We start from the raw sequence: 25,063 nt of genomic DNA on the forward strand, positions 1-25,063 counted from the left end.
CCACTAAATAGACTTCACAACCCAATCATAGGATGGAAGCCACAGTTTAGGAAACATTAATCTAGCCTAAACTTCCCATTCACGGAGGAAGAAACTGTAGCTCAGTGGTGAGGTGAGCCTCCCAGCCACAAGAAGTTTGTCCATAAAATTAAACTCGGGTCTGTCTGATAAGTCCCAAACCAGTGTTTCCCACTAAGACCTTCTCCACCAAGTCACCACACCCCGTACCCAAACACCATGCTACCGTACCCTGTCCAGTCACTGATCCCACACTCTTCTCCAACTCAGCCCCTCAAAGTTACTGCTCGTTGGTCGGAATCCCCCTGCAGCCGCCGCTTCATGTTCCCTTAGGTCAGAGTCATTTCACAGTTACTATCCATCGATCGGTCTCCTCCGAGTCGTTGGTCCTTGGTCACAGTTCCCTGCTGTCACTGCTTCATACTTCTTCGGTCATAGTCCCCTCGCAGCCTCTGCCTCGTGTTCTCCGAGGTCAGAGTCCCTTAGCATTCACTGCTGCGGGTCGCAGACCCCTCGCGAGCAGCTGCGTCTCAGTCACAGTCCCCTCGTTGTCAGTGCCCCAGGGTCACAGTAGCCTTGCAGCCCCAGCCTCACACTCCCCTCGCTGTCACTGACCCACTCTTCTTTCAGTCAGTCTCCCCACGGTCCCAGCGCCACAGTTTCTCCTCTCAAATAGAGCCGCAAGGATAGGCACACACCGAGTCCTCACCTGCAGCTCACGCTCCCCCGGTCCGTGTCCCGTCGAATTTCTCCTGGGCGCCGCGTCACGGACAAGGGAAGTTGAGAGGGTTGCGGGGAGACGCCCGGGAAAGGCAGCTGACGGAACCGTGGGCCGGAAGTCCCGCCTACTGCCCGCCCTCTTGTCACTCCGACCACGATTTCTCCCTGAAAACCATGACCCCTGACACAGTAGTTCCGCCTCCATAGAGGCCCCGGGGACGGAGTGACTGAACCGACATCCACAGAGACAGAAGACAAAATGGCAAAGGGTCAGTCTCCATGCGGAACTAGAGTATGCGGTGAAGATACGGATGTATCTTGTCATGAGACACGCTGTGACTTGTCACTCGTGCTCACTGTCAGTCCTTCAAGAAGCGTTAACGCGATGGCTCCCCTTTTGCCCAGCTCCGGGCTCGGTCCCTTCCAGGAGGACCTGTCAGTCTTGGTCCTTCCTACGCTACCCCAGCGCCTGGCGTGGTGCCAGGCACTCGTACCAGCCCATTCACAATGCAGATGGCCGCGACGCCTTCCACCCTTGATATCCCCTACCTCCACCCCATGGTCTGCGGCTGCTTCACACAGCGCCACCTTTTCCCTACTTGGTGATGTAAAGAGAATTCCAACCAAGTCCTGTGAAAAGCCCTCTTCCTGTTATTTCTAACCCAGGTTAGCTCAACAAAAGGTGATCCCTAGGCATAAACTGGGGGCTAGCTGAACAGGAACGGATTCAAGGGAGGCCACTGGTAGGAAATCACATGGCAGGGTGTCTGGTGAAGAGAAACTTTTTCCTTTGCTAGAATGAACCTTTGGAGGGGTCCCTTTTGATTCTATAGATGTAAGGCAAGTAAATACCCAATGTTATGGAAGAAGTATGTACAAGAACTTTTTAATGTATTTACTTCTTATTTTTGTCTACATGCTTGAAAGTGGCTGAGAAGAAATAGGGTGGGTAAAGTTAAGCATCTGCTAAGGAGCCTCCAGGGGAAAAAAAGAATTGCAACCATTCCCTTTCCAGTTTCAAATAGTTATTTGAACAGGGCAGATAGATTAAGGTGCTGCAGATGACAGCTAGCTGGAGAAGACAGGGACTCTAAGGGGAACATTACTACAAAGATAGTGGGAATTGGGATAGTAACCAACATAATCTCCGAGAGTCTTAAGGGAGAGCTAATTTCATATACAGGCTGGAAACTCTTAGACCCTGACACCGGGCAAACCCTGGAGAAAACAAATACATGTTTAAACTAACAAGCTGTGGAAAGTGTAGAGTGGCAAGAGCTGAGCAAAAACACTGGGTGAAAGATAAAAGCAGTAATTCAAAATGTAGGAAAAGCAGTGGGGCTAATGGCAGACTCCGGGAGGGTTCACGACAACGAGTACTTCCCAGAACTTCTGCTCCCAGTGTCCTTGTCCCCACAGTGAGCCACAGCCACCTCCTGCCTCTGCAGGAGACCCTCCAGCACTAGCAGGTTTCCAAAACTTGACTTCGTGGCTTAGAAAGATCAGTGCCTCTGCGTGGTCAGTGAACGGATGCCAGTTTGCATTTCCAGGAATGATATTCACGTTCAGAGCCAAAAAAAAGAGACTGTTTGGAACTTTGCACGTCAGCACTATATGGAGTGTAAGTGGTGAGACAGGACATCCTTCCCTTTTTCTTGATCTTAAAGGAAATGCTTCCAATAATTCACCATGAAGAATGATATACAGAGTTATTCAGATCTGCTTCTTGAAACAAGTTTGATCCTAAACATGGGCTAAGTGCTTGACCCAGACAACCAGGGCTCAGCAGGATCAACGTAGTCTCTGAACCTCTTGCTCTGATTCCAACAGTATGATCACATCGTCCTCCATACAGGGCCTTTCATGTTGTAGTTGATGGAGCAGCTGGTGTCCTACCTGAACTCCATGTGCATGTGTATGCACTGTACCTGCAAGAGCCTGTCCTACCCAGAACCTGGTAACCCTCACCAGCTTGATGGCCTACATACAACTCTGTCCATGATGGCGTCTTGGCAATGATTAGGTTGAAACCATCTGAGAGGATCTTAGGACACTGCATATTGACCTAAGGAGCATCTTGACATGTGGAGAGTAAACTCCAACCTTTTTTGACAAAACTGTCTTTAAGAAACTGGAGTTTTCCAATTTCCTTAAGCTCTTTTCCTATAATTGCTATAAGGTGATATTAATATTTCCTATATGGGAATTCACTGTAGTTATGTTTGATTAATAATGTATTATTTGCTATTCCTCATTTCCAAAAAAAATGTAGGATAAAAAACTTTATGCACAAATAAACTGATCTCAGTGTTATTTACAATAGTGAAAAATTAGAAATAATCAGTCCCTCAATAAGGACATGGCAAAAATAACCAATGGTGTATAACCTAATGGAATAAGTACAACTATTAAAGTATGCTAGTGAAAACTGCAATCAAATAAAATGGTAAAAAAACTGCACATGACATTATGAGAAGTGAAAAATCAGGTTACAAAATTATATACATGATTTTTTTAACCCTGCAAAAAAAAAAAACACACACCACTGGTTATGTTTGAACAATTGAATTATGATTTTTCCCTACTTTTTTCTCTACCTTCCAAATGTAATAACATGTTATAAAGAAATCAAAACATTAAAATATAAGGCCTAAAACTCAACAGACTCCGTTGCCAAACTGCCAACTTTATTTTATCAAGATATTTAACAATATAAAAAACTTCATATTTCTTCATGGTCATATCTTTTTCCAGCTTTCAAAGATTCAATAGTAGAAACAGCCAAATGCCGCTACAACACAGAATAAACTGTCCTAAAAAAACAAAGAAAACAGAAAACAAACACACAAATCCAGAATGTTAGTACTAATGAAGGACTAAAGGCAGCACGGACGTGAAATTAACATCTCAGACCTTTGCCAATTTTCAATCATGAAGACTCTTTCCCTTCTTTAAGAAACAGGTTTTCCAGAGTATATAGATTTGCTTGCCTCAGGGTAGCTACAAAATTGCTTGCTAAAACGGTAGAATGAGTAAAGAATTATATTTTTTGAATGAAGAAATAAAATGCAAACTAATGTACTTTATGTAATGTTTATTCATAAAACAAGTATTCCTGTTTTTCCTGATTTATCAAAGAAATAATATAATTAAAATGCTTTGAGTTTCTTGGAGTAAATGAATTACCCAACCCAAGGATATTATAGTTTCACAGATAACGAAAATACAGCACCTTGTCATAAATTCTGGATAAGGACAAATGATATCTGGTTGTTTGTTCTTTTTTTTTTTTGCGGTATGCGGGCCTCTCACTTTTGTGGCCTCTCCCATTGCGGAGCACAGGCTCTGGACGCGCAGGCTCAGCAGCCATGGCTCACGGGCCCAGCTGCTCCGCGGCATGTGGGATCCTCCCAGACCGGGGCACGAACCCGTGTCCCCTGCATCGGCAGGTGGACTCTCAACCACTGCGCCACCAGGGAAGCCCCTGGTTGTTTGTTCTTAATTGATAAAATTCATTTGTCCATCTTTTAACTCAGAATCTCAAAATGTGCTCCAGATCCTAGTTAAATTTGTTAAAACACTTTTTAGGTACTTATTACAGGAGTTCCACCTGCCTCATCAACTCCTAACTCACCAACCTCACCTCCAGCCTGGCAATGATGGGAGAAAATATGAGTTCAAGTACCTGATTATTAACCAAAAGCAAATTCTGTGGTTAGCCCAGTTCCCTGGCTTCTTGGATGGGATTACTGTGAGGTGTGTTCTCAAACAGTGCTATCTGTGGTGAGGGACCTATTTTTTTGTTTGTTTTAATTGCCAAGCCCTTATGAACTGATACTTTCATAAAATACAATAGAAATTAATAACTAAGAAAACGAAATGAAAAAAGAAACATACAAATATAACCAAAACTTCTTATTAGATTTAATGAACATAAAATTACTTTGTCAAATTCCATGAGCGTTTCTAAACCCTTACACATAATTTATGTACTTACCTTGTTGAGGACCTATAACAAACAGTTCATAGACTGGCACTGGTCTGCGGACCCCACTTTGACTGCCACTGTTCTTACAATGCCACCCAGAGTTCTCCATCAGGACTGAGCCCTGGTTATCCACAGCAATTATCAGCTCAATAGTATATGCTTTTCTCTCCCCTCTCTCATTTCCTCATCTTCTATTGGTCCTTCCTGGGATCTTCTCCCAAATAAAGTACTTTAAGTTCTAAAAAATTAAGCCTAAATAAACACTCAACAAACTGAACTAAAGATACAGTAGACTAAGTCAGCAACCTAGACCAGGCTTTCAAAAATTATTTTTAGACAGCGCCCCAACTAATCCTGTATGCTAAAACCTGATCCTGATAATCTTTAAAGCAGCCACAACTACTGAAGCCCGCACGCCTAGAGCCCATGCTCCACAACGAGAAGCCACCGCAATGAGAGGCCCACGCACTGCAACGAAGAGTAGCCCCCTCTCACCGCAACTAGAGAAAGCCCGTGCACAGCAACAAAGACCCAATGCAGCCAAAAATACAATAAATAAAAATATAAATAAATTTTTTAAAAAAATATATATATATAAGGCCACTACAGAAACTGGCACATAATAGGAGCTCAGAATCATTTGTTGAATGAATGAACTGTATTATATAAGGACTCAGAGAAATATGCAGTTTTAACTCCAAAAAGCAGGAAAAACCACCACCTGAGCTTTATTTACCCTTCCCCTAGAAAGCTGATAAATGAAGATTTACATAGTACTTCCCACTGTTCAGCCTTTGATCCCTAGGGCGGTTGAGCATAAAATAAAACTTTGGTAGGACCATAGAATTTTAGAGCTAAAAGGTACCTTAAGATCATCTACACAAGCAGCTTCCATACCTGGCAGTAAGTATAATCATGTGGAGAACTTCTTTAAAAATTCAGAGTCACTGATCCAACCCCTGGCTTGTTTGATCAGAATCTATTGAGCAAAGCCTTGGCATCTGTATTTTTTTAAATTCCTCAAATTATTCTTAGGCAGCCACAGCCAGTCTTTAGGAAAATCTAGTACAGCTTCCTAGTGTTACTGATACAGCCACAGAAAAGTTCAATGACTTACCTAAAGTCATTTAATTAGAAAGTTACAGAGCTAGAAATGGAACCTCTCTCCTAATTCACGCAATCTAGTTCTTTTCTACTCTACTGTACTTTAATTCTGACTCTACTAATTCACAACCTGGGAGCATTTGGATAGAAGATGGGAATATTTCTGGAAGCAAGTATAAAATAACAACATATGATTAAAATACATGACATTCATGTCAATAACATACCAATGTTTAAATGAAACCTCTTTTTAAAAATTCCTCTTTTGTTTAGTTTTGAGAAATAGCTTTAAGATAAAGTAATTAATTTTATTACTGAAAGAAAAATCACCTTTGCTCATGGAATCCCTGCCACCCAAATTTCTTTGCAGCTTAGCAAACTGCTATATGTCTGTTAGCACCAAATAAATAATATGCAATTTCCACATTCAAACTTGTGAAGAGTTACATCATAAAGTATCCTTGCCTGTAAGCAGCACTCTATGTTTCTGCTTTAATAACACAACGAACAGTAAAATCATCTTATCCAGAAGAAGTCTCAGACAAATGTCTAAAACTAAAGTGTCCTCAGGGACTTCCCTGGCGATCCACTACGGGAGGCACGGGGTTCAATCCCTGGTTGGGGAATTAAGATCCCACATGCCGTGTGGCACAGCCAAAATAAATAAATAAATAAAGTGTCCTCACATCTTAACAAATAGTAAGTGGTTTGATTTGGAATGCCCACATGACCTTAAGAAAGGAAAAAAAGGGTTCCAAATAGGCTTACATTCATGAAAACATCATGAGTACAGTTGTCAGCGTCAGCATCCCAGAAACAGCGAGCAGCCATGCTAAAAAGTCAAAGAATAGAGAATCATCAACAATATAACAAGGATCTGAACTATATATATCTGCCACAAGCAAACGTTTTCCTTGATACATTCTTATACATCAGTGCTTCCAAACCTTTTCACAGAATGAGATGACATACAGAAAATCATATTTGTACAGCAGAGTATACTGGGTAAACTAGAAGGGACTGGAGTCATAGATAAGGCTGCTTGCAGCTGGAGGTGACCAGCCCAGGGGTCTAGCAGCCTCAGACTCTGATGGCTGCCTGATGGCCTAAGTCACTGGTAGTCTGAGTGGGAAGCTCTGTTATAGATTATTTCAGGTAAGATATCTATGTATGACTTTTAGAGGAAATAATCCCTAAGACTTATGGCTAAAATGGGCTCAATTCCTGCACAATAATATGAGAAGGTAGGTGTGGAAACGACCCAACAAATTATTTAGTCCAACCTGATCATTTTATAGAGTCACAGAAAAGAAAGGGGCAAACTCTGAACTAGAATTCAATCTTCTAACTAATTCTAAATCCAGTATTATCTCTAGAGGATGCTATACTACCTCTAAATTCTAAAATTAGCCATTCTCCTCTCCCCAGTTCTTGGATAAGAAAAAATATCAGTAAAGATAAAAGCCTATTTAAAAGTGGAAACAACTTAAATACCCAGAAGTATTGGATTGGTAAACAAAATTAAGGTATTTCTTAGCAATGAAATTCTATGCAGCCATTAAAGGTATTTTTTACAAAAAAAAAACTTTAAGAACATGAAAAGATGTTCACAATATAATGTTAAGTTTAAAAAGTAATTTTAGGGCTCCCCTGGTGGCGCAGTGCTTGAGAGTCCGCCTGCCGATGCAGGGGATACGGGTTCGTGCCCCGGTCCGGGAGGATCCCACATGCCGCGGAGCGGCTGGGCCTGTGAGCCATGGCCGCTGAGCCTGTGCGTCCGGAGCCTGTGCTCCGCAATGGGAGAGGCCACAACAGTGAGAGGCCCGCGTACCGCAAAAAAAAAAATAATAATAAAATAAAAAGTAATTTTAAATGTTTTTTAATTAAATGTATGTATATGATTCATCATGAACATTTACTGAGCACTTACTTTGTGCCCCACTGGTCTAAGAGCTTTACATGTATTAACTCAATCCTATGAGATAGGCATTATTATTATATCTATTTAATAAACATGGAAACTGAGAGTCAGAGAAATTAAGTAAACTTGTCCAAGGTCATTTATATAGTAAGTGACAAAGCTTGGCTTTGAATCTAGGCGGTTCAGCCTCAAGTGTGTAGAGAAAGGTATATATACACCATGCTATATTGGTTTAATTTTAAAAGACTTTTTTTTTCAGTTTTCCATAGAAGAGCTCCCCCCAGCCTAATACTTCACACATTCTTAAATCAAAAAAGTTCCACCTATTTCCAAACTGTAACAGTATGAAATAAAATTAATCTACTTAACTGATCAATCAACAAGTATTTAGCAAGTACCATTTGTCCAGAAAGAATAAAATCCAGTTTGTCCTCAAACAATTCTCAGCTTAAATAGGTGAAAAAAATTAATACACACCAAAAGAATAAGATAATTTATTGTTGGTGCTGATTTATAGGTTATTGGGATTAAAAGGGATTATAATGTCTATCTAGATCAAGCCTTCAAGTCCAAGCTGCACAATAGTTGAATTAAATCTGTAGAAGTGCTAAAGAATTTTAGAGAATTTAGAGAGGAGAAAAAGCCAAAGAAGATTTCATGAAGGAAGTAGGGCTTAAGCTGAGCAGAACCAAGCGAAAGCATGAATATAAAAATGTATTTAATAAGTATTTGTTGAGTATTATATACGAGCAAAGTGCTAGGTGCAAATGATACAAAGATGCATGAAATACAATCTTTGCTTTCAAATTGTAGTCTCTTTACATAATTTCCTAATAAAAGGAACCAGAGCTCCTTGGAGAAATGGCCAATTCTAGGGCCATGGCTGTATATGTACAAGATAAACCTGGGACACTTGGGTCATATCAAAACCCTGGGCTATATCAAAAAGAATTTTATAGGGACTTCCCTGGTGGTGCAGTGGTTAAGACTCTGCACTCCCAATGCAGGGGGCCTGGGCTTGATCCCTGGTCGGGGAACTAGATCCCACATGCATGCTGCAACTAAGAGTTCACACGCCACAACTAAGGAGGCCACCTGCCATAAGTGAGACACAGCGAACCAAATAAATAAATAAATATTTTTTAAAAAAGAATGTTATATTTAAAAATATACATACACACATTTATGTATATATATATTTTACACATATGTGTATATATATTTATATTGATAAAGTTATGTCAAAAGACTTAGAAGAAATATGATGGAACACTTTGTAGCAGGCCAATGCTCCCACCAAGTCAATTAGAAAAACTGAATAAAATGAATCAGAGAGCTGCTGAAGCAAATAGGACTAGGGGAGCCAAAATTGCAGAGAAAGGTGAGCCACATGAGGTAAGTTGATATTCTGCAGCAAAGATCTCCCTGGGGCATTTTCCAGCTCTGGGCACAGAGCTAGAGGCTGAGAGCCTGGGCTTCACCCAGGTAGAGGACCAATTACTGAGGGAAAAAGAAACCAGCAGGACTGCTGGCAGTCTTGCAGGGCCAGGGGGGATAAAATTGGAGGCTTGAGGGACCAAGATCCGTGTGAAAAAGGAGAGAGTAGAACTGAGCCGGTCACATAGTAGGTTTCCTCTCAAGACATGTGCTGAATTCTGAAACTGCATAAGCAGGAACCTAAAAAGCTATGTGTGGTAGGCAAAATAACAGCCCCCCACCAAATATGTCTATGTCCTAAACCCCAGAACCTGTGAATATGTTATATTACATGGCAAAAATGGTTTTACAGATGTGTAACTAAGGATCTTGAGATGGGGAGATTATCCAGGTGGGCTCAATGTAATCACAAGGGTCCTTGTAAAAGAAAGAGGGAGGCAGGAGGGTCAGAATCAAGAGATATTTGAAGATGCAATGCTGTTGGCTTTGAAGATGGAGGAAGGGTTTATGAGCTGAGGAATGCAGATGGCCTCTAGAAGATGGAACAGGCAAGGGACTGGACTCTCCCCCAGAGCCTCCAGAAGGAATATAGTCCTGCCAACACCTTGATTTTAGCTCAACAAAACCCATTCTGAATTTATGATCTCCAGAACTGTAAAATAATATATTTTTGCTTTTTAAGGAAACTAATTCATTAAAAAAGAAGCCTTTGAAATGAAGAATAGTTTAATGCTGAGGAAAGGACTAAAAGTCAGTACCTGCTGAGGCTGGGGTTCCAATGAACACTCCAGGTTCTTGGTTGAAAGATCTGAAGGGCTATGTTCAAGACAGAAGGGTGAGCTAAAGATAGAGAGAGACTTATCAAATCAGCAACCCAACCTCAACTCAGCTCATTATCTGATTGGATTACGGTAAGTAGCCCATATTCTACCTGAATTACAAAGGAAAGGGTTAAACTTCTCTGGAGGAAAATAATATTATCCAGAAGTTTTACAGTTTTTTTTTAACACAATGTCCAGGACTCAAACTAGGCACGCCAAGAGACAGAGCCATATGAAAGATTAACAAGACAAAAAAATAATCAAAGGGAACAGACTCACATGTGATCCAGATACTAGGGTAAGCACTGTTATGACCAAAATGCAAAAAAGGAGGAGAGAGGGAGGATGGAGAACGTAGATAAAAAATAAAGAATTTCACGATACAATTAGAATATACAAAAAAAAATTTTACGAAAAAAGAATTAAATGGGAATTCTAGACCTAAAAAATATAATAACAAATTAGGAATTCAGTTGGTGGGTTTAATAGCAGATTAGACACAATGGAAAAGAGGATTAGTGAACTGAAGGACAGGTCAATAGAAAAATATCCAAACCGAAGCACTGAGAGAAAAAACAAAAATTCAGAAAAGAGCATCATAAATTACAGTAAGAAGATCTGAATACTTGATTGGAGTCCATAAAGGATAGCAGAGAGCAAATGAAGCACAGGTAATATTTTAAAAGATAATAGCCATATATATAGCACCCAGATCTTAGTTTCTAATGCCATTCTGCCATACAATGAACCAAGGCTCCTTAGAGAAATGGCTGATTCTAGGGCTGGGGCAGGGAATGGATAAGGTGGGGCATCTTATAGTGCCAGTAAATAAGGTTGTGCTCAAAAAACCCACAATAGTAGGGTATGTGAAAGGGACCCAGGAGTCAGCTGAAAGAGCTCTCAATGGCCAAAGCTGGAACAATTTGAGCAACAATATAAATAAAGTAGTACTGGATTATAATCCAAATTATAAAAATCCATAGTCCATACTGAAATAAATGACTGAATAAATAAATAAATGAGAGAGAACAGACAAATCTCTTATGCTGAAAAATTCCAAGTAATTTATGTAGACACTCTGCCCTCAAGGAGTTGGAGCATAACTCCTTGCTCCTTAAGTGTGGGCTGCACATAGTGATTTCTTTGTAAAAAGTACAGTATGGAAAGGGGAAGACCTGTGGAAAACCTGACAAATACTACTCAGGCAGGGATCAAGGTTAACATCAACAGTAATATGTAATGTTGACAGTATGTACCCTGAAATGATATAATTAGAACAGCACTTTACCTCTGTGATCTTCCTCCCCAAAACCTATAATCCCAAACTAATCATGAGCAGACAAATCCCATTTGAGGCATATTCTACAAAATACCTAACCAGTACTTCTCAAAACTGTCAAGGTCATCAAAACCAAGGAATGTCTGAGAAACTGTCATAGCCAAGAGAAGACTAAAGAGACATGTAATGTGGTATCCTAGATAGGCTCCTAGAACAGAAAAGGGACATTAGGTGAAAACTAAAGAAATCCAAATAAAGTATGAACTTTAGTTAATAATAATGCATCAATATTGGTTCATTAATTGTGACAAATGTACCATACTAATAGAAGATGTTAATAATAGAAGAAACTGGATGTGAAGTACTTAAGAACTCTCTGTGCTATCTCTGCAACTTTTCTGTAAATCTAAATTATTCTAAAAGATTTATTTTTAAAAAAGGAACAAAGATAATGGTTAAGACTTTTCCCAATCTGATACAAAACAGATTCAAGAGCCCACAAATTCAAAAGGCCCTGAGAACCCCAAGTAGAATAAATACAAAGAAAACCATATATCATCATAGTAAAAAGGCAATGAGAAAAACATTTTAAAGTAGCTAGGAAAAAAGACACATCACCTCCAAAGGAACAATAATAAGACTTAGAGCTGATTTCTCAACAGAACCAACTGAAATCAGAAGACAATGTAATCACATCTTTAAAGAACTGAAAATGTAAAGGCATATATGCTTTCCTTCTATCTCTTTCCCTTAAGGAATGTAAATAAATGTAGTATTGAGCCATCTTCAACCATGCAGATGAGGACACAGCAGAGCAAGACAGGAGGGCCTATATCCTTGACAGCAGGGAAGCACCTCACCAGGCTTGGACTCCTATCTGGTGTGTTTTGAGAAGAGAAATAAAGCGCCTGTGTTTTTTCAAAAAAAAAAAAAAACAAGGAAGGAAGGAAGGGAAGGAAAGAAAGGGAAGGGAGGGGAGGGGAGGGGAAGAAGAATCTACCAATGGCCAAAGATGGGACAGTTTGAGCTTCAGTGAAGATACTAACTGCAATTGATTTAAACACATCACATATATTTAAAACCATGGGTTCATGGATAGAAAAAAAACTCATTGGTAACCTTGGGAGGATGCTAGGGAACCAATTCATTACTCTGAAAATAGGTAAATTTATCCCTCCTTTCCTATACAAACTGTATCTCATTGTAATGAAACAAATGAAAGAAAAAAAGTCATTCTTAATAGAAGAATTCCAGCTTATAAATAAAGAACAATGATAGAAGATCACTATCTTGTAACCTGTGATGAATAATGGATCTAGGACAGATGCTAAAATCATTAATGGTAAAGCTGATAGGGAACTTTATAACAGATGGATCTATCCAACATCATCTGAACTCCATGATCAATCTTAACAATAAAAATAGGAACAGCCAGGGCTTCCCTGGTGGCGCAGTGGTTGAGAGTCTGCCTGCCAATGCAGGGGACGCGGGTTCGTGCCCCGGTCCAGGAGGATCCCACGTGCTGCGGAGCGGCTGGGCCCGTGAGCTATGGCCGCTGAGCCTGTGCGTCCGGAGCCTGTGCTCCACAACGGGAGAGGCCACAACAGTGAGAGGCCCTCGTACCGCAAAAAAAAAATAAAAATAAAAATAGGAACAGCCAGACATTTTTGTGCCTCCTGATAAGATGCAATAGAATGTATACTAAACACCTATGTACTATTCTTGCCCAAAACTCAAACCTATCACTGATTAAGACTAAATCTGGGCTTCCCTGGTGGCACAGTGGTTGAGAGTCCACCTGCCGATGCAGGGGACACGGGTTCATGCCCCGGTCCGGGAAGATCCCACATGCCACGGAGAGGCCACAACAGTGAGAGGCCCGCGTACCGGAAAAAAAAAAAAAAAAGACTAGATCTAACTACTTATTTACAAGAAATATAGGAGCTAGAAGACATACTAAACAATACCATGGGGATACAATCCTCAAATACCAGAATGTAGGAAACTCTACAAGACAAACAACCCAATTTCCTCAACAAATAAATGGCAAGGTTAAAAAAAAGGGGGAGGAGGGAGAAGAAGCAAAATGACAGACTAAAAGAAATTTAAGAGACATATCAACCAAATGCAATGCATGGACTTTGTCTGTATCCTGACTTGAACAAACTGTAAAAAAATACACATATACACATATATACGCACAAAAACACACATATACATACATGCACATGTATATATGAGACAACTGGGAATAATTAAAAGCTAACTGAATGTTTTATAATATTAAGGATTTTCAATATTTACATGTGATATTTTATTATGTTGAAAAGGGCACTTGTATTTTAGAAATATATACTGTTGTATTTACAGATTAAATGATATGATGACTAGAACTTGCTTCAAGATAATCTGGTGGGGTCAGGGAGAGTAGATGGAGGTATAAATGAAACAACATGGGTGTGTGTTAATAACCTTAAAGATAAGTAATAGACATATGGGAGTTCCTTAGTCCACGTACATTTTCATATGCCTAAAATGTTAGATGATAAAAGTTTTGAAAGGAAGTGGGGAAGGCCTTACATGCCATGCTTTAGAGTTTAACCTGATCACATTTAACAAAGTCAGTCAGGACAACTTTGAAGAGTTTATACAATACAGGATTTGAAATAAACGCTATAGAGTTTAAGAAAAGGAGGTGAGGGTGTACTTCTGGGAGACTGGTCTGCTGCGTGAATTGCAGAGGAGAGAGATCAGAGTCTGGAAGTGCTGATAAGGGGCTGTTAAGCAACCCTGGCATCCAGGTTACGGTGCGTGCAATGAGAGAGAGTAATGGTTACATAAGATAAAAGAGAGTTCCACGCTTTTAAGCCTGAGTCAGTGGAATCTTGGTAATAAGGCAGGAGACAGAGAAATGAAAAATGAGAGGCTTATTTGAGGAAGGGAAAAGAAATATGTAACTCTATTTGAACACGTTGACTCTGAGATGACAGAATAGTAAAGTATTTCTTAGTTTCTTTGTGGTGAAGAACTCTACTGAAGCCTTTTGACCGAATGGTAGAGGGCACCACTGTGAAGAGTACTGTGCGAGGAGTCAGAAGCCTGGGCTCTATCAGTGAGCCTGACGCCAGCCAGATCTAGAATTTTGGGCAAATCATGCTGAACCTCATAAGTGTCATCATAAAATAAGGGGACTGGACACCAGAAAGAATCTGCATTCTCTTCCCAAGCTAACATTCTATAGTGAAAATTCTCAGTGATAGTAACTACAAGGTATTTTTTTATTCATCCAGCAAATATTTTCATACTTTCTTATAAAATACTGGACTAGGCACTGTTTACAAAGGGAAACAGGAGATTAACACTTGGGCACAGGAAAAGACAGGAAATACAGACTTTGAACTTGCCAATACAGGAATGATGATTTGAGGTAATGAGAATGTATGAGCTCATTGAAAAAGCACACCGAAGAGCAGAAGAATAAGAACTGAGCCTTGAAGAAAGCTCATAGCTGGGGATGTAGGGGAGAAAGAGGAACCAGTTTAGGAGAGAATAATCAGTTAGAAAAACAGAAGAGAAACAAGTTATGCAAGTGACATCGGGGCCAAAAAAAACAGAGTGAATTTTAAAAAACAGAAGCCCAGGCCAATAACAATAGCTATGAAAATTGTCACTCCGACAACTTTAAAGATATTAATTTAGGAGAATGGTAGGACCAAAAACCAGGCAACAAGGAATATGGGAGGAAACATATATACATAATCCTACACTCTCTTTGGGAGCGTACATACATTAACCCTGAAAGATGTACTAGCCTACAGATACTATGAAAAGTGAGTTACCCCATGGAGCTCACCCAGACTGTCAACCTCGCTGCTCAGTGCCAGGATCGCTTCAGTTCACAGCTGCATTTTATTATACCGTCCATTCCTCTCACTCTTGCAAAGACACTCTCTTACTGGATTGTCGAGAAGATGAACACTCAATAAGAAATATATAAAAATAAAATCAAGAAGGAAAAACCAACTACTCACAATACACCTTCCCCTCTTTGTTCTCCAATCACTACTTGCACCACCATTTTATATCGGTCAAATCCCATTTCTGGAAAGAAAAAATAAGAAAGTTATCTATAAGCAAATATATGGTAAAATTACTTAATGAAGGCAAATTTGCCTAGAAATGAACATAAGCATTCAGTCTACAAGCACTTACTGAGTATGATTATAAGCTTGGGAGTCAGACTTAAGGACAAATTCTAACCATAAGCTTAGTAAGTGTGTAACTTTAGACGAGTTATTTAACTTTTTAGTTTAAATCTCCCTCAACTGTTAAATGGGAATATCACTACCTTCCTCCTGGGGGTGTTGTGAGGTTAGATGAGACAAGCTGCCTCCTTTCTCTACCCATTTCTCTTCCATAGTAGTCTCTCAGTAGGTCTTAGCTTCCTTCCTTTCTCCCCTACTCTAAGTCAGGTAATGAGCTAGGCCCTCAAGATACAGAGATAAATAAGATGCTCTTCTTGCCTTAAAGAACTCATAGTAGTTGGGAAAGCAAACATGGAAAATAAAATGAAAATGCAATATAGTAATAATTCAAAGAGAGGCATGTATAAGGTACATTAGGGGTACAGAGCTGGATGGCTCCTCCCTTTGACTGGGCAGTGGGGAAGGGATGACCAGAAAAGACTTCTTGGAGGATGTGATAAGTGAGCTGAGTCCTGAAAGACGAGTGAGAATTTACCAGATGGACAATGTTTCTCCATTCTATGGAGGGGGATAGCATATGCAAAGACATAGAGCATGGGATCTTTAGAAAACCACAAGCTGTTCAGTAAGATAGAAAATAAAACATAAGATTCTGGAGAATACTGGCATGGCCTAGGACAACTCAGCTGCTTCCCCCAAAACTATACTGCTAAAACAGCAAAATCCTGAAAATCCTCCCCAACACCAAATCTGGGGGTCAGAAAACTGAATGGGCATCTTTATCTTCCCTCCTTTCTGGCCAAGGAATAGGGGAAACAGTGAAGAAAAAAAGAGTGAAACAGGCAAAGTTGAGACAGAGCCAACCCCTTTTTTAAAAAAAATAATCTTTCTCTTAATTTAGTCTTATTTCATTTTTTTATATATATAAATTTATTTATTTTATTTATTTATTTTTGGCTGTGTTGGGTCTTCGTTGCTGTGCACGGCATTTCTTTAGTTGTGGTGAGTGGGGGCTACTCTTTGTTGTGGTGTGTGGGTTTCTCATTGCGGTGGCTTTTCTTGTTGCAGAGCACGGGCTCTAGGCGCGTGGGCTTCAGGAGTTGTGGCACGCGGGCTCAGTAGTTGTGGCTTGCGGGCTCTAGAGCGCAGGCTCAGTAGTTATGGTGCACGGGCTTAGTTGCTCTGCGGCATGTGGGAACTTCCCAGACCAGGGCTCGAACCCGTGTCCCCTGCATTGGCAGGCAGATTCCTAACCACTGTACCACCAGGGAAGTCCCAGAGCCAACTCTTTCTGATGAAAGTAAAAGCTCCAGGATTATACAGTAAATTAGGTAAACAATCTGAACACTTACAGGAACCCTTCCATTGTGGGACATGAACCCTAATGCAGTATACGTAATAAAATCTCAGAAGGAGACAGAGCCCAAGTCATTGTTAAAAAGCAGTGCACACAGCTCAGCTGAGCTTCCTCCTCTCTCTACGCATTTTTCTTCCTCCTTTTCTCATACCCATGCTTTAGAAATGTGGCTAGAATATTAAATGCCCATCACTTAAAACACAGTTCTGAGGGAAAAATAAAATAGTCTTAGACACCGTAAAACTCCTAGAAGAGAGCATAGGCAAAACATTCTCTGACAAAAATCATACCAATGTTTTCTTAGGTCAGTCTCCCAAGGCAATAGAAATAAAAACAAAAATAAACAAATGGGAGCTAATCAAACCTACAAGCTTTTGCATAGCAAAGGAAATCATAAAAAAACAAAAAGAAACATACGGAATGGGAGAAAATATTTGCAAACGATGTGACAGACTACTGCTTAATCTCCAAAAAACTCCAAAATATACAAACAGCTCATACAATTCAACAAAAAAAACCCCAAATAACCCAATTGAAAAATGGGCAGAAGACCTTAATACAGACGGACATACAGATGGCCAGTAGGCACATGAAAAGATGTTCAACATCACTAATTATTAGAGAAATGCAAGTCAAAGCTACAATGGGGTACCACCTCACACCCGTCAGAATGGCCATCATTAAAAAGTCTACAAATAACAAATGTTGGAGAGGGTGTGGAGAAAGGGGAACCCTCCTACACTGTTGGTGGGAATGTAAGTTGGTGCAGCCACTATGGAAAACGGTATGGAGGTTCCTCAGAAAACTAAAAATAGAATTACCATATGATGCAGCAACCCCACTCCTGGGAATATATCTGGATAAAACTATAATTCAAAAAGATGCATGCACCCCATGTTCATAGCAGCACTGTTCAGAATAGCCAAAACATGGAAACAACCTAAATGTCCATTAACAGATGAATGTATAAAGAAGATGTGGTACATATATACAATGGAATACTACTCAACCATAAAAAAGAAGGAAATAATGCCATTTACAGCAACATGGATGCAACTAGAAATTATCATACTAAGTGAAGTAAGTCAGAAAGAGAAAGGGAAATACCATATAATATCACTTATACGTGGAATCTAAAATATGGCACAAATGAACCTCTCTACAAAACAGAAAGAGACTCATAGACATAGAGAACAGACTTGTGGTTGCCAAGGGGGAGGGAGGGAGGGAGAGGGATGGACTGGGAATTTGGGGCTGGTAGATGCAAACTATTACATATAGAATGGGTAAACAACAAGGTCCCACTGTATAGCACTGGGAACTATGTTCAATATCCTGTGATAAAACCATAATGGAAAATAATATTTTTAAAAAGTATGTCTCTATGTGTATAACTGAGTCACTTTGCTGTACAGCAGAGATTGCCACAACACTGTAAATCAATTACACTTAAATAAAAATATTTAATAAAATAAAATAGTCTTAGATACAGTGGGAAGAGAGTAAAAAAAAAAAATTCACCCACACCACATCAGAACAAAATTAAAAGAAGCTGAATGGCAATATGCAAAGGTACAACAGCAAAAACAAACCAAAGAATAACAAGAAAAGGAACGTACTGCTTAAAAGACCAAAAAACTCAACCTAGGAGATAATATAAATCAAGGAACAAAGAGAAATTCCTCACAACTGATTCATAATATAGAAAAACATAAGCCCACAAATTCAGTAAAATAAGAACTCAATCAGATTACAAAACAACAGAAAGATGAAAGGGGGCCTAGGAAACAAACTGAATACTCACATAATATCAGTGCAGAACTAATCAATTAACAATGGTAAGAGAGGGGCTTCCCTGGTGGCACAGTGGTTAAGAATCTGCCTGCCAAAGCAGGGGACATGGGTTCGAGACCTAGTCCCGGAAGTTCCCACATGCCACGGAGCAACTAAGTCCGTGCGCCACAATTACTGAGCCTGTGCTCTAGACCTTGCGAGCCGCAACTACTGAAGCCCGCACGCCTAGAGCCCGTGCTCCGCAACAAGAGAAGCCACTACAATGAGAGGCCCATGCACCACAAAGAAGAGTAGCCCCCTCTCGCTGCAACTAGAGAAAAACCCACGCACAGCAATGAAGACCCAATGAAGCCAAAAAGTAAATAAATAAACAATTTTTTTAATGGCAAGAGACAAGACAGACACAAGTGAAAACAAATACTGACAAGGTGATCACAAGTATACGTCAAAGAAAAAGGAAGAGATTATGGCAAAGATAATAGATGTGGAAGACAGAGATGATTCAACACATCAATATTTGGTGTCCTAAAGTAGATAATCTAACAAATGGAACCGGAAATGTACTCAGAGATACAAGAAAATTTACTTGATATGGAAAAAATAAAATCCACAGATTAACAGACATAAAATGCTCAATACCAAGCCATACCCTAGAAAATCTACTGAGCGTCAAGGTTAGGGACAGGATTCTTTCTGCAGAGAACGTCAGACTGGCCTCAGATTTCTCCACAGTAACATTCAATGCAAGAAGACAGGGAAGCAACATCCATAAAATTCTCAAAAAATAATTAACTCAAAATATTATATTCATCCAAAATATATTCTCGTTTAAAGGCATTCTCAAACATAAAAGAATCCAGGGAATACAGCATTTCTGAGCCCTTCCTGAAAAAACTTACAATAAAATCTCATCAGGTAAGAATTGAACCAGAAAAAAAGAACTCAGCAATGGAAATAGCATGGTGAAAGAACTACATAGTGGGCAATCATTCCATTTAAATATAGAATGAATGCTATAACACTATGGGAAACAGTCTATAGTATACCATTGTTTTTCAAGTATTTATCTGTATATATACATAGAAAAGAGGACTGGTATGATGGTCACGTAATATTAATGATTCTTCTTGGGTGGGGCATTGGGAGTGATTTTTCTAATTTTAATTATTTTTCTACACTTCATTTTTTTATAACAAGCATGTATTTTTTACAATAATTTAATAGTGAATTTCATTAAAAATCTGAAAACAAAAATGCTAATATACTAACAGTTAATTTGGATGATGGAAAGAGAATTGCTATTTTCTTCTTAGTATTTTTCTATATTTTTTATTTCTAAAAATTAAAACGTATTAATAAAAATACATCAGAGTATTAAATAGTAACTACCATGGATAACAGACTTTTATATCATTTAAAAAAACACTTTATGGGCTTCCCTGGTGGTGCAGTGGTTGAGAGTCCGCCTGGCGATGCAGGGGACATGGGTTCATGCCCCGGTCTGGGAAGATCCCACATGCCGCGGAGCGGCTAGGCCCGTGAGCCATGGCCGCTGAGCCTGCGTGTCCGGAGCCTGTGCTCCGCAACGGGAGAGGTCACCACAGTGAGAGGCCCGCGAACCGCAAAAACAACCAAACAAACAACAACAACAAAAAACCACTTTATGTGTATTGTCCAGATTTATTACAATGAAAATGTATTATGATTACAAAGGCATTTCTTCCCTCCAAAAAATTTCTTTAAAAAGAGTAAATAGGGAGTTCCCTGGTGGCCTAGTGGTTAGGATTCTGGGCTTTCACTGACGTGCCCCAGGTTCAATCCCTGGTTGGGGAACTGAGATCCCACAAGCCGCGTGGTGCAGCCAAAAAAATTAAATTAAATTAAATTAAATTAAAATGTTAAAGGGTAGATAGAAAGGACTTTTCAGAGTGTATAACACTATTAACAAAAGAGACAGAGAGAGGTAGAAAGACAAAGAACAGGGAGGAAAAGCACAAGATCTGCTCTGCAGATGTAGAGTGAAGCAGGAGTGGAGTGCTGAGTAGGGCAAGTAGCTACGGATTTGGCAGGAGAGATGCACTGAGGTCAGACTGTGAGGGTACTGATGGGAGGCTGAGGACTTGATATCTTGGTAGAAAAAATACCAAAAATTATGGGGGAAAGGAGCCCCTGTATTTTCTGGTCTTTCTGCATACTGGGAATTCTTGGATAGTAGTTCGGTACAACTAGGTATTTCACACCTTTGCTCTTTCCCACCATCTACAAAAACCTACATGAGTAAAAGTTACCAAATAATTGAGATGGCTAGACAGTGAAGAAAAATTCGTGTTTAATAGAATCCACAGTTATGTCTCTTATTTAAAAATAAAGAAGGAGACAAATGAGTAAAATTGGATGTTTGAAGGGAACAAGTCATTTCCAATTACCACCACTGTTACCTTTTAATTTATCTTTAATATTTTCTGATAAACGTTTTGTGAGCTGAGGCATTTCTTCTGGAGAGTATTCAGCATTTGCCAGTTCCTCCTTGAGCACAGCATGGATACAGTCTTTAACCACAGAGGGTCTGAACCTAAATGAAACAGTTTGAAACATCCAGTTGGTAATTCCAAAACCCTAATTTACCTTTGCAGCTTAACTTCCCCCAGTTTTTTGTCATTACAACCATTTAATCCTTCTTTTTCATATTTTTTATTATAAAAGTAATAAAAACAAATTAAGAAAACAAGTCATAGTGCAAACCTGTATCTCCAGCCTCTCCCTTGAACTCCAGACCACATATTCCCACCCATATTCCATCCAGATGTCTAGTAGGCAACTTAAATTTAATACACCCAACACTGAGCTTCTGATCATCTCCTCTCCCCAAAACAAGGTCCTCATCTCAGTCAATGGTAACTCCATTCTTCCAGCTGCTCAAGCCAAAAACCCTGGTGTCAGTTTAGTTGCCTTTCTCTCTCACAGCCCTCATCCCATTCATGAGCAAATCTTATCAGTTCTACCTTCAAAATAATCTAAAATTCAATCACACTCACCACCCCACTACCACCACCTTGCTCCAAGCTAACATTACTTCTTTCCTGGATTACAATGGCCTCCTAACAAGTCTCTCTGTGTCTGCCTTTGCCCTTAAATCCTGTTCTCAACATAGCAACTAGACTGGTGCTACTAAATATGTGTCAGATCATGACTCTCCTCCATTCAAAATACCCCAAATATTTCCCACCTCACTCAGAGTAAAAGCAATATTCTGTTACTTGCAAGGTCCCATATGATCTACCCTACCAAACTCTCTGACTTTGTTTTCTACTACTTTGCCCCTAGTTCTCTCCACTCAGGCCACACTGGCCTTCCCTATGTTCTTTGACCACACCAGGCATGGAAACCTCAGTGCTTCTGCAGTTGCTGTTAACCTCTGCCTGAAGTTCAATTCCTCTCCTTATATGCATAGCTCCTTCCTTTCTTTCAAGTCTTTATTCAAAAGTCACTTTCCCTAGCCACCCTCTCTAAAACTTCAAACCACCTTCCTACCACTTTATATCTCCCTTCCCGGTACTTATTACTATCTGATACACTACATGGTTCACTTAGGCATTTATCTTGTTTGTTGTCCTTCTACCCAGCTAGAGTACAAGCTCCAAAGAGCAGAGATTTTTATCTGTTTTGTTCACTGTTATATCCCCATTCCTAGAACACTATCCAGCACATAGTAGACAATATTTTTTGGAGAAAATAATTACTGAATAAATGAAGACAGAGAAAAAAAGTCTCCCCTCATTTCACCACCCTAACAATACTATTGGCATTTAGTTGTATTTATTACATATTACAACACTAGGTTCCTTTATCTGGGCTATATATGTATATATATATATATATTTTTTTAATATTTATTTATTTAATTTGGCTGTGTGGGGTCTTAGTTGTGGCACATGGGATCTTTGTTGCTGCATACGGGATCTTTAGTTGTGGCATGCGGGATCTAGTTCCCTGACCAGGGATGGAACCTGGGTGCCCTGAATTTGGAGCGCAGAGTCTTAACCGCTGGATCACCAGGGAAGCCCCTGGGCTATATATTCTATCAGTTGATTTGTCTATCATGTGCCAAGTTACCAGAATGTTTTAAGTTTTGAGCTTATAATGTGGTTTAATATTTGGTAGTACTAGCGGCCCCTTATTTCTTTTTAACAGTATTCTCTTTAGTCTCTTGCTTGCTTATTCTCACAGGCGAACTTTAGAATCATGGAAAAATTTGTAGGATTTGATCTGTTCAAAATGTGGTCTTCCTATTAACAAACATACTATATATGGCTCTTCCCTTAAGCCTTTTCCACTCTCAGTAAAATGCTAAAAGTTTTCTTCAAACGAGTCACAAATAATCTCATAGAGCTATTCCTACATAACATATATTTATTGTTAATCTTGTTATGTTTTACAACAGAAACACAGGTGAATGGCATTCTATGTATTTAGAATCTTTTACCAAGATAACTGAACATATTTTTTTAATGTCCCTTCTACCCACCAGAAAACTGCTACATGAAATTTTTTATCACATTATAACTAAAGTTCCTGGGTTCTAGTATTTGCCAAGCATTTGATTCAGGAATCTAGTTTCAAAAAACAGAGGAAGGGCTTGGGAAAGTCATTTTTTAAATTATTTTTTTTAATCTTGTGAAAATGAAGTTAGTGATGGATCCTACAGCCCTAACCGACTGTCCTCTGCAGGAGACATTGTGCCTTAATTCTGGGAAGGTATTAGGGTGTTAGGCCAAAAGTCTCCAGATAGTACTTGGGTAAGACTGTACACATACAGGTCTCGCGCCCTGAAGAAGAGTAAGCGCTTTCTGGCACACGTATGCACACAGTAACCCTCGAAACAGGGCTGAATGGCATTCGATGCAAGCCGCTTGTTTTCTGCCATGCAACTATCTCAATTCCTCTGTGCCCACATTCTGGATCTCCTAGTCAACCATCCCTACTGTACTTGTCTAAGGGACTACCTCCCGGCGCGTTAACCCTGCAACCGCAGGTCTGGTCCTCTGCTGCCCCCTGCAGCTGGGAGCCCAAGGAGAACAGCGCCCCACCCTCTCCCGCCCAGTCCCTCCTTCCCCGGTCCTGTCCCTTCCTCCGTCGCCTGTTCCCCCGCAAAACCCGGCCTCCTCCCCGGCCCGCCCCTCTGTCTCTAGCCCCGGCCCGCCCCTCCTAGCCCCGCTCCTCTCTCCCGTCCCGCCCCGCCCCACCCCGCCCGTCACCCGCGGGTTCCTTCCGGACGCCCTGGCTATCAGGCAAGCTCTGCCTGCAGGAGGCAGCAGTCTCGCAGGTCGGCCACGCCACAACGTGTCTGCTACCCGCCTTTGCTGGAAAATGGGCCGCAGAATATAGGTATTCTCGGACTCCCCAGCGTTCTTCTCAGCCTCAGGCAACCCTTCGACCGCAGAGAAGGACGTGCGCATCGAGAAGGATGCGGCGACCGACATGGCCTAAGCTTCTTGGCCCCGTATTTCTCCCGAAGAAGGCTTAGCTCGCGGCGCCACGGAGCTGCGAAACGGTCGTCAGGGCGACAGCGCCGCCTTTGACCCTATGTGCGGCGGCTGCGCGCTGTGCGCTCTGCGACCCGCCCTTCTTGTCGTGCTCGCCCTGTGCGCGCCGGATGCTGGACCAGAACCGGCGGAGCTGCAGTGACCATAACTTCGGCAAAGACTGGTTTGTTTCTGTTCCGTTTACAAAGCACTTAAACATGCGTCAGCTCTTATTAACCGCGCTGCAATCTTAGAAAGTGACACAGAACCTGAGGCCCATAGAGGCCCAAGGATACACAGCTAGTAAACAGCCGGTGAAACTGAGCTGGACCCTGGGGTGAGGGGTGGGGGGCGTTCCAGTGACAGATCCTGTGTTCTTGGCTTCTTGCTTGTGAAAAAAGTTTTAGTCTCCTAGGCCTTTCCGAGTTCTAAAGAAAAGACTCTAGCAGTTAATGTTTCGAAAAATGGAAAATCAGTCAAGGCTTCCCTGGTGGCGCAGTGGTTGAGAGTCCGCCTGCTGATGTAGGGGACACGGGTTCGTGCCCCGGTCTGGGAAGATCCCACATGCCGCGGAGCAGCTGGGCTCGTGAGCCATGGCCGCTGAGCCTGCGCGTCCAGAGCCTGTGCTCCGCAACGCAAGAGGCCACAACAGTGAGTGGCCCGCATACCACACACACACACACACACACACAAATCAGTCAAGCAAGAAAAGTAATAATAAACAATAGGTCAGTCATAAAAAGAGTTACAGGATTCCTATCTTCTCCTTGAGGGATATAGGTAACCTTCTGATGCACATTCTTTTTTCTGATGGTTGTACAACATTATGATTGTATTTATACCCTTGAACTGTACACTTAAAAGTGGTTAAGATGAAAAGTTTTGTTACGTGTATTT

The 25,063-nt window shown here is 40.7% G+C and overlaps 2 protein-coding genes across 5 annotated transcripts in view; both read right to left on the reverse strand.

Moving 5' to 3' along the window:
• Positions 1–842, reverse strand: part of PCYT1A (phosphate cytidylyltransferase 1A, choline) — a 45,702-nt gene extending 44,860 nt beyond the window's left edge. The window contains exon 1 of one of the 3 annotated variants that reach the window (XM_082625959.1): positions 728–842. The gene's annotated coding sequence lies outside the window, so the exon portion shown is untranslated. The other 2 variants (XM_082625961.1, XM_082625960.1) reach the window with 2 other exon arrangements.
• Positions 843–3,137: 2,295 nt separating this feature from the next.
• On the reverse strand, positions 3,138–24,289 carry DYNLT2B (dynein light chain Tctex-type 2B). 2 transcript variants are annotated; one of them, XM_082625576.1, is made up of 6 exons: positions 24,000–24,289; positions 21,083–21,216; positions 15,320–15,389; positions 9,947–10,028; positions 6,599–6,662; positions 3,463–3,551 (listed from the first exon to the last, which is right to left on the reverse strand). In XM_082625576.1, exons 1-5 carry the CDS (start codon positions 24,122–24,124, stop codon positions 6,633–6,635), a joined length of 441 nt encoding a protein of 146 aa, XP_082481702.1. In that variant the 5' UTR covers positions 24,125–24,289; the 3' UTR covers positions 3,463–3,551; positions 6,599–6,632. The 2 variants fall into 2 exon arrangements, with proteins under 2 accessions (XP_082481701.1, XP_082481702.1); XM_082625575.1 differs by lacking the exon at positions 9,947–10,028 and having other exon boundaries at positions 3,138–3,551; positions 24,000–24,282.
• Positions 24,290–25,063: the final 774 nt, after the last annotated feature.

This window comes from Mesoplodon mirus (assembly GCF_964341445.2).
Source record: "Mesoplodon mirus genome assembly, chromosome: 6".
Classification (NCBI taxonomy): Eukaryota; Metazoa; Chordata; class Mammalia; order Artiodactyla; family Ziphiidae; genus Mesoplodon; species Mesoplodon mirus.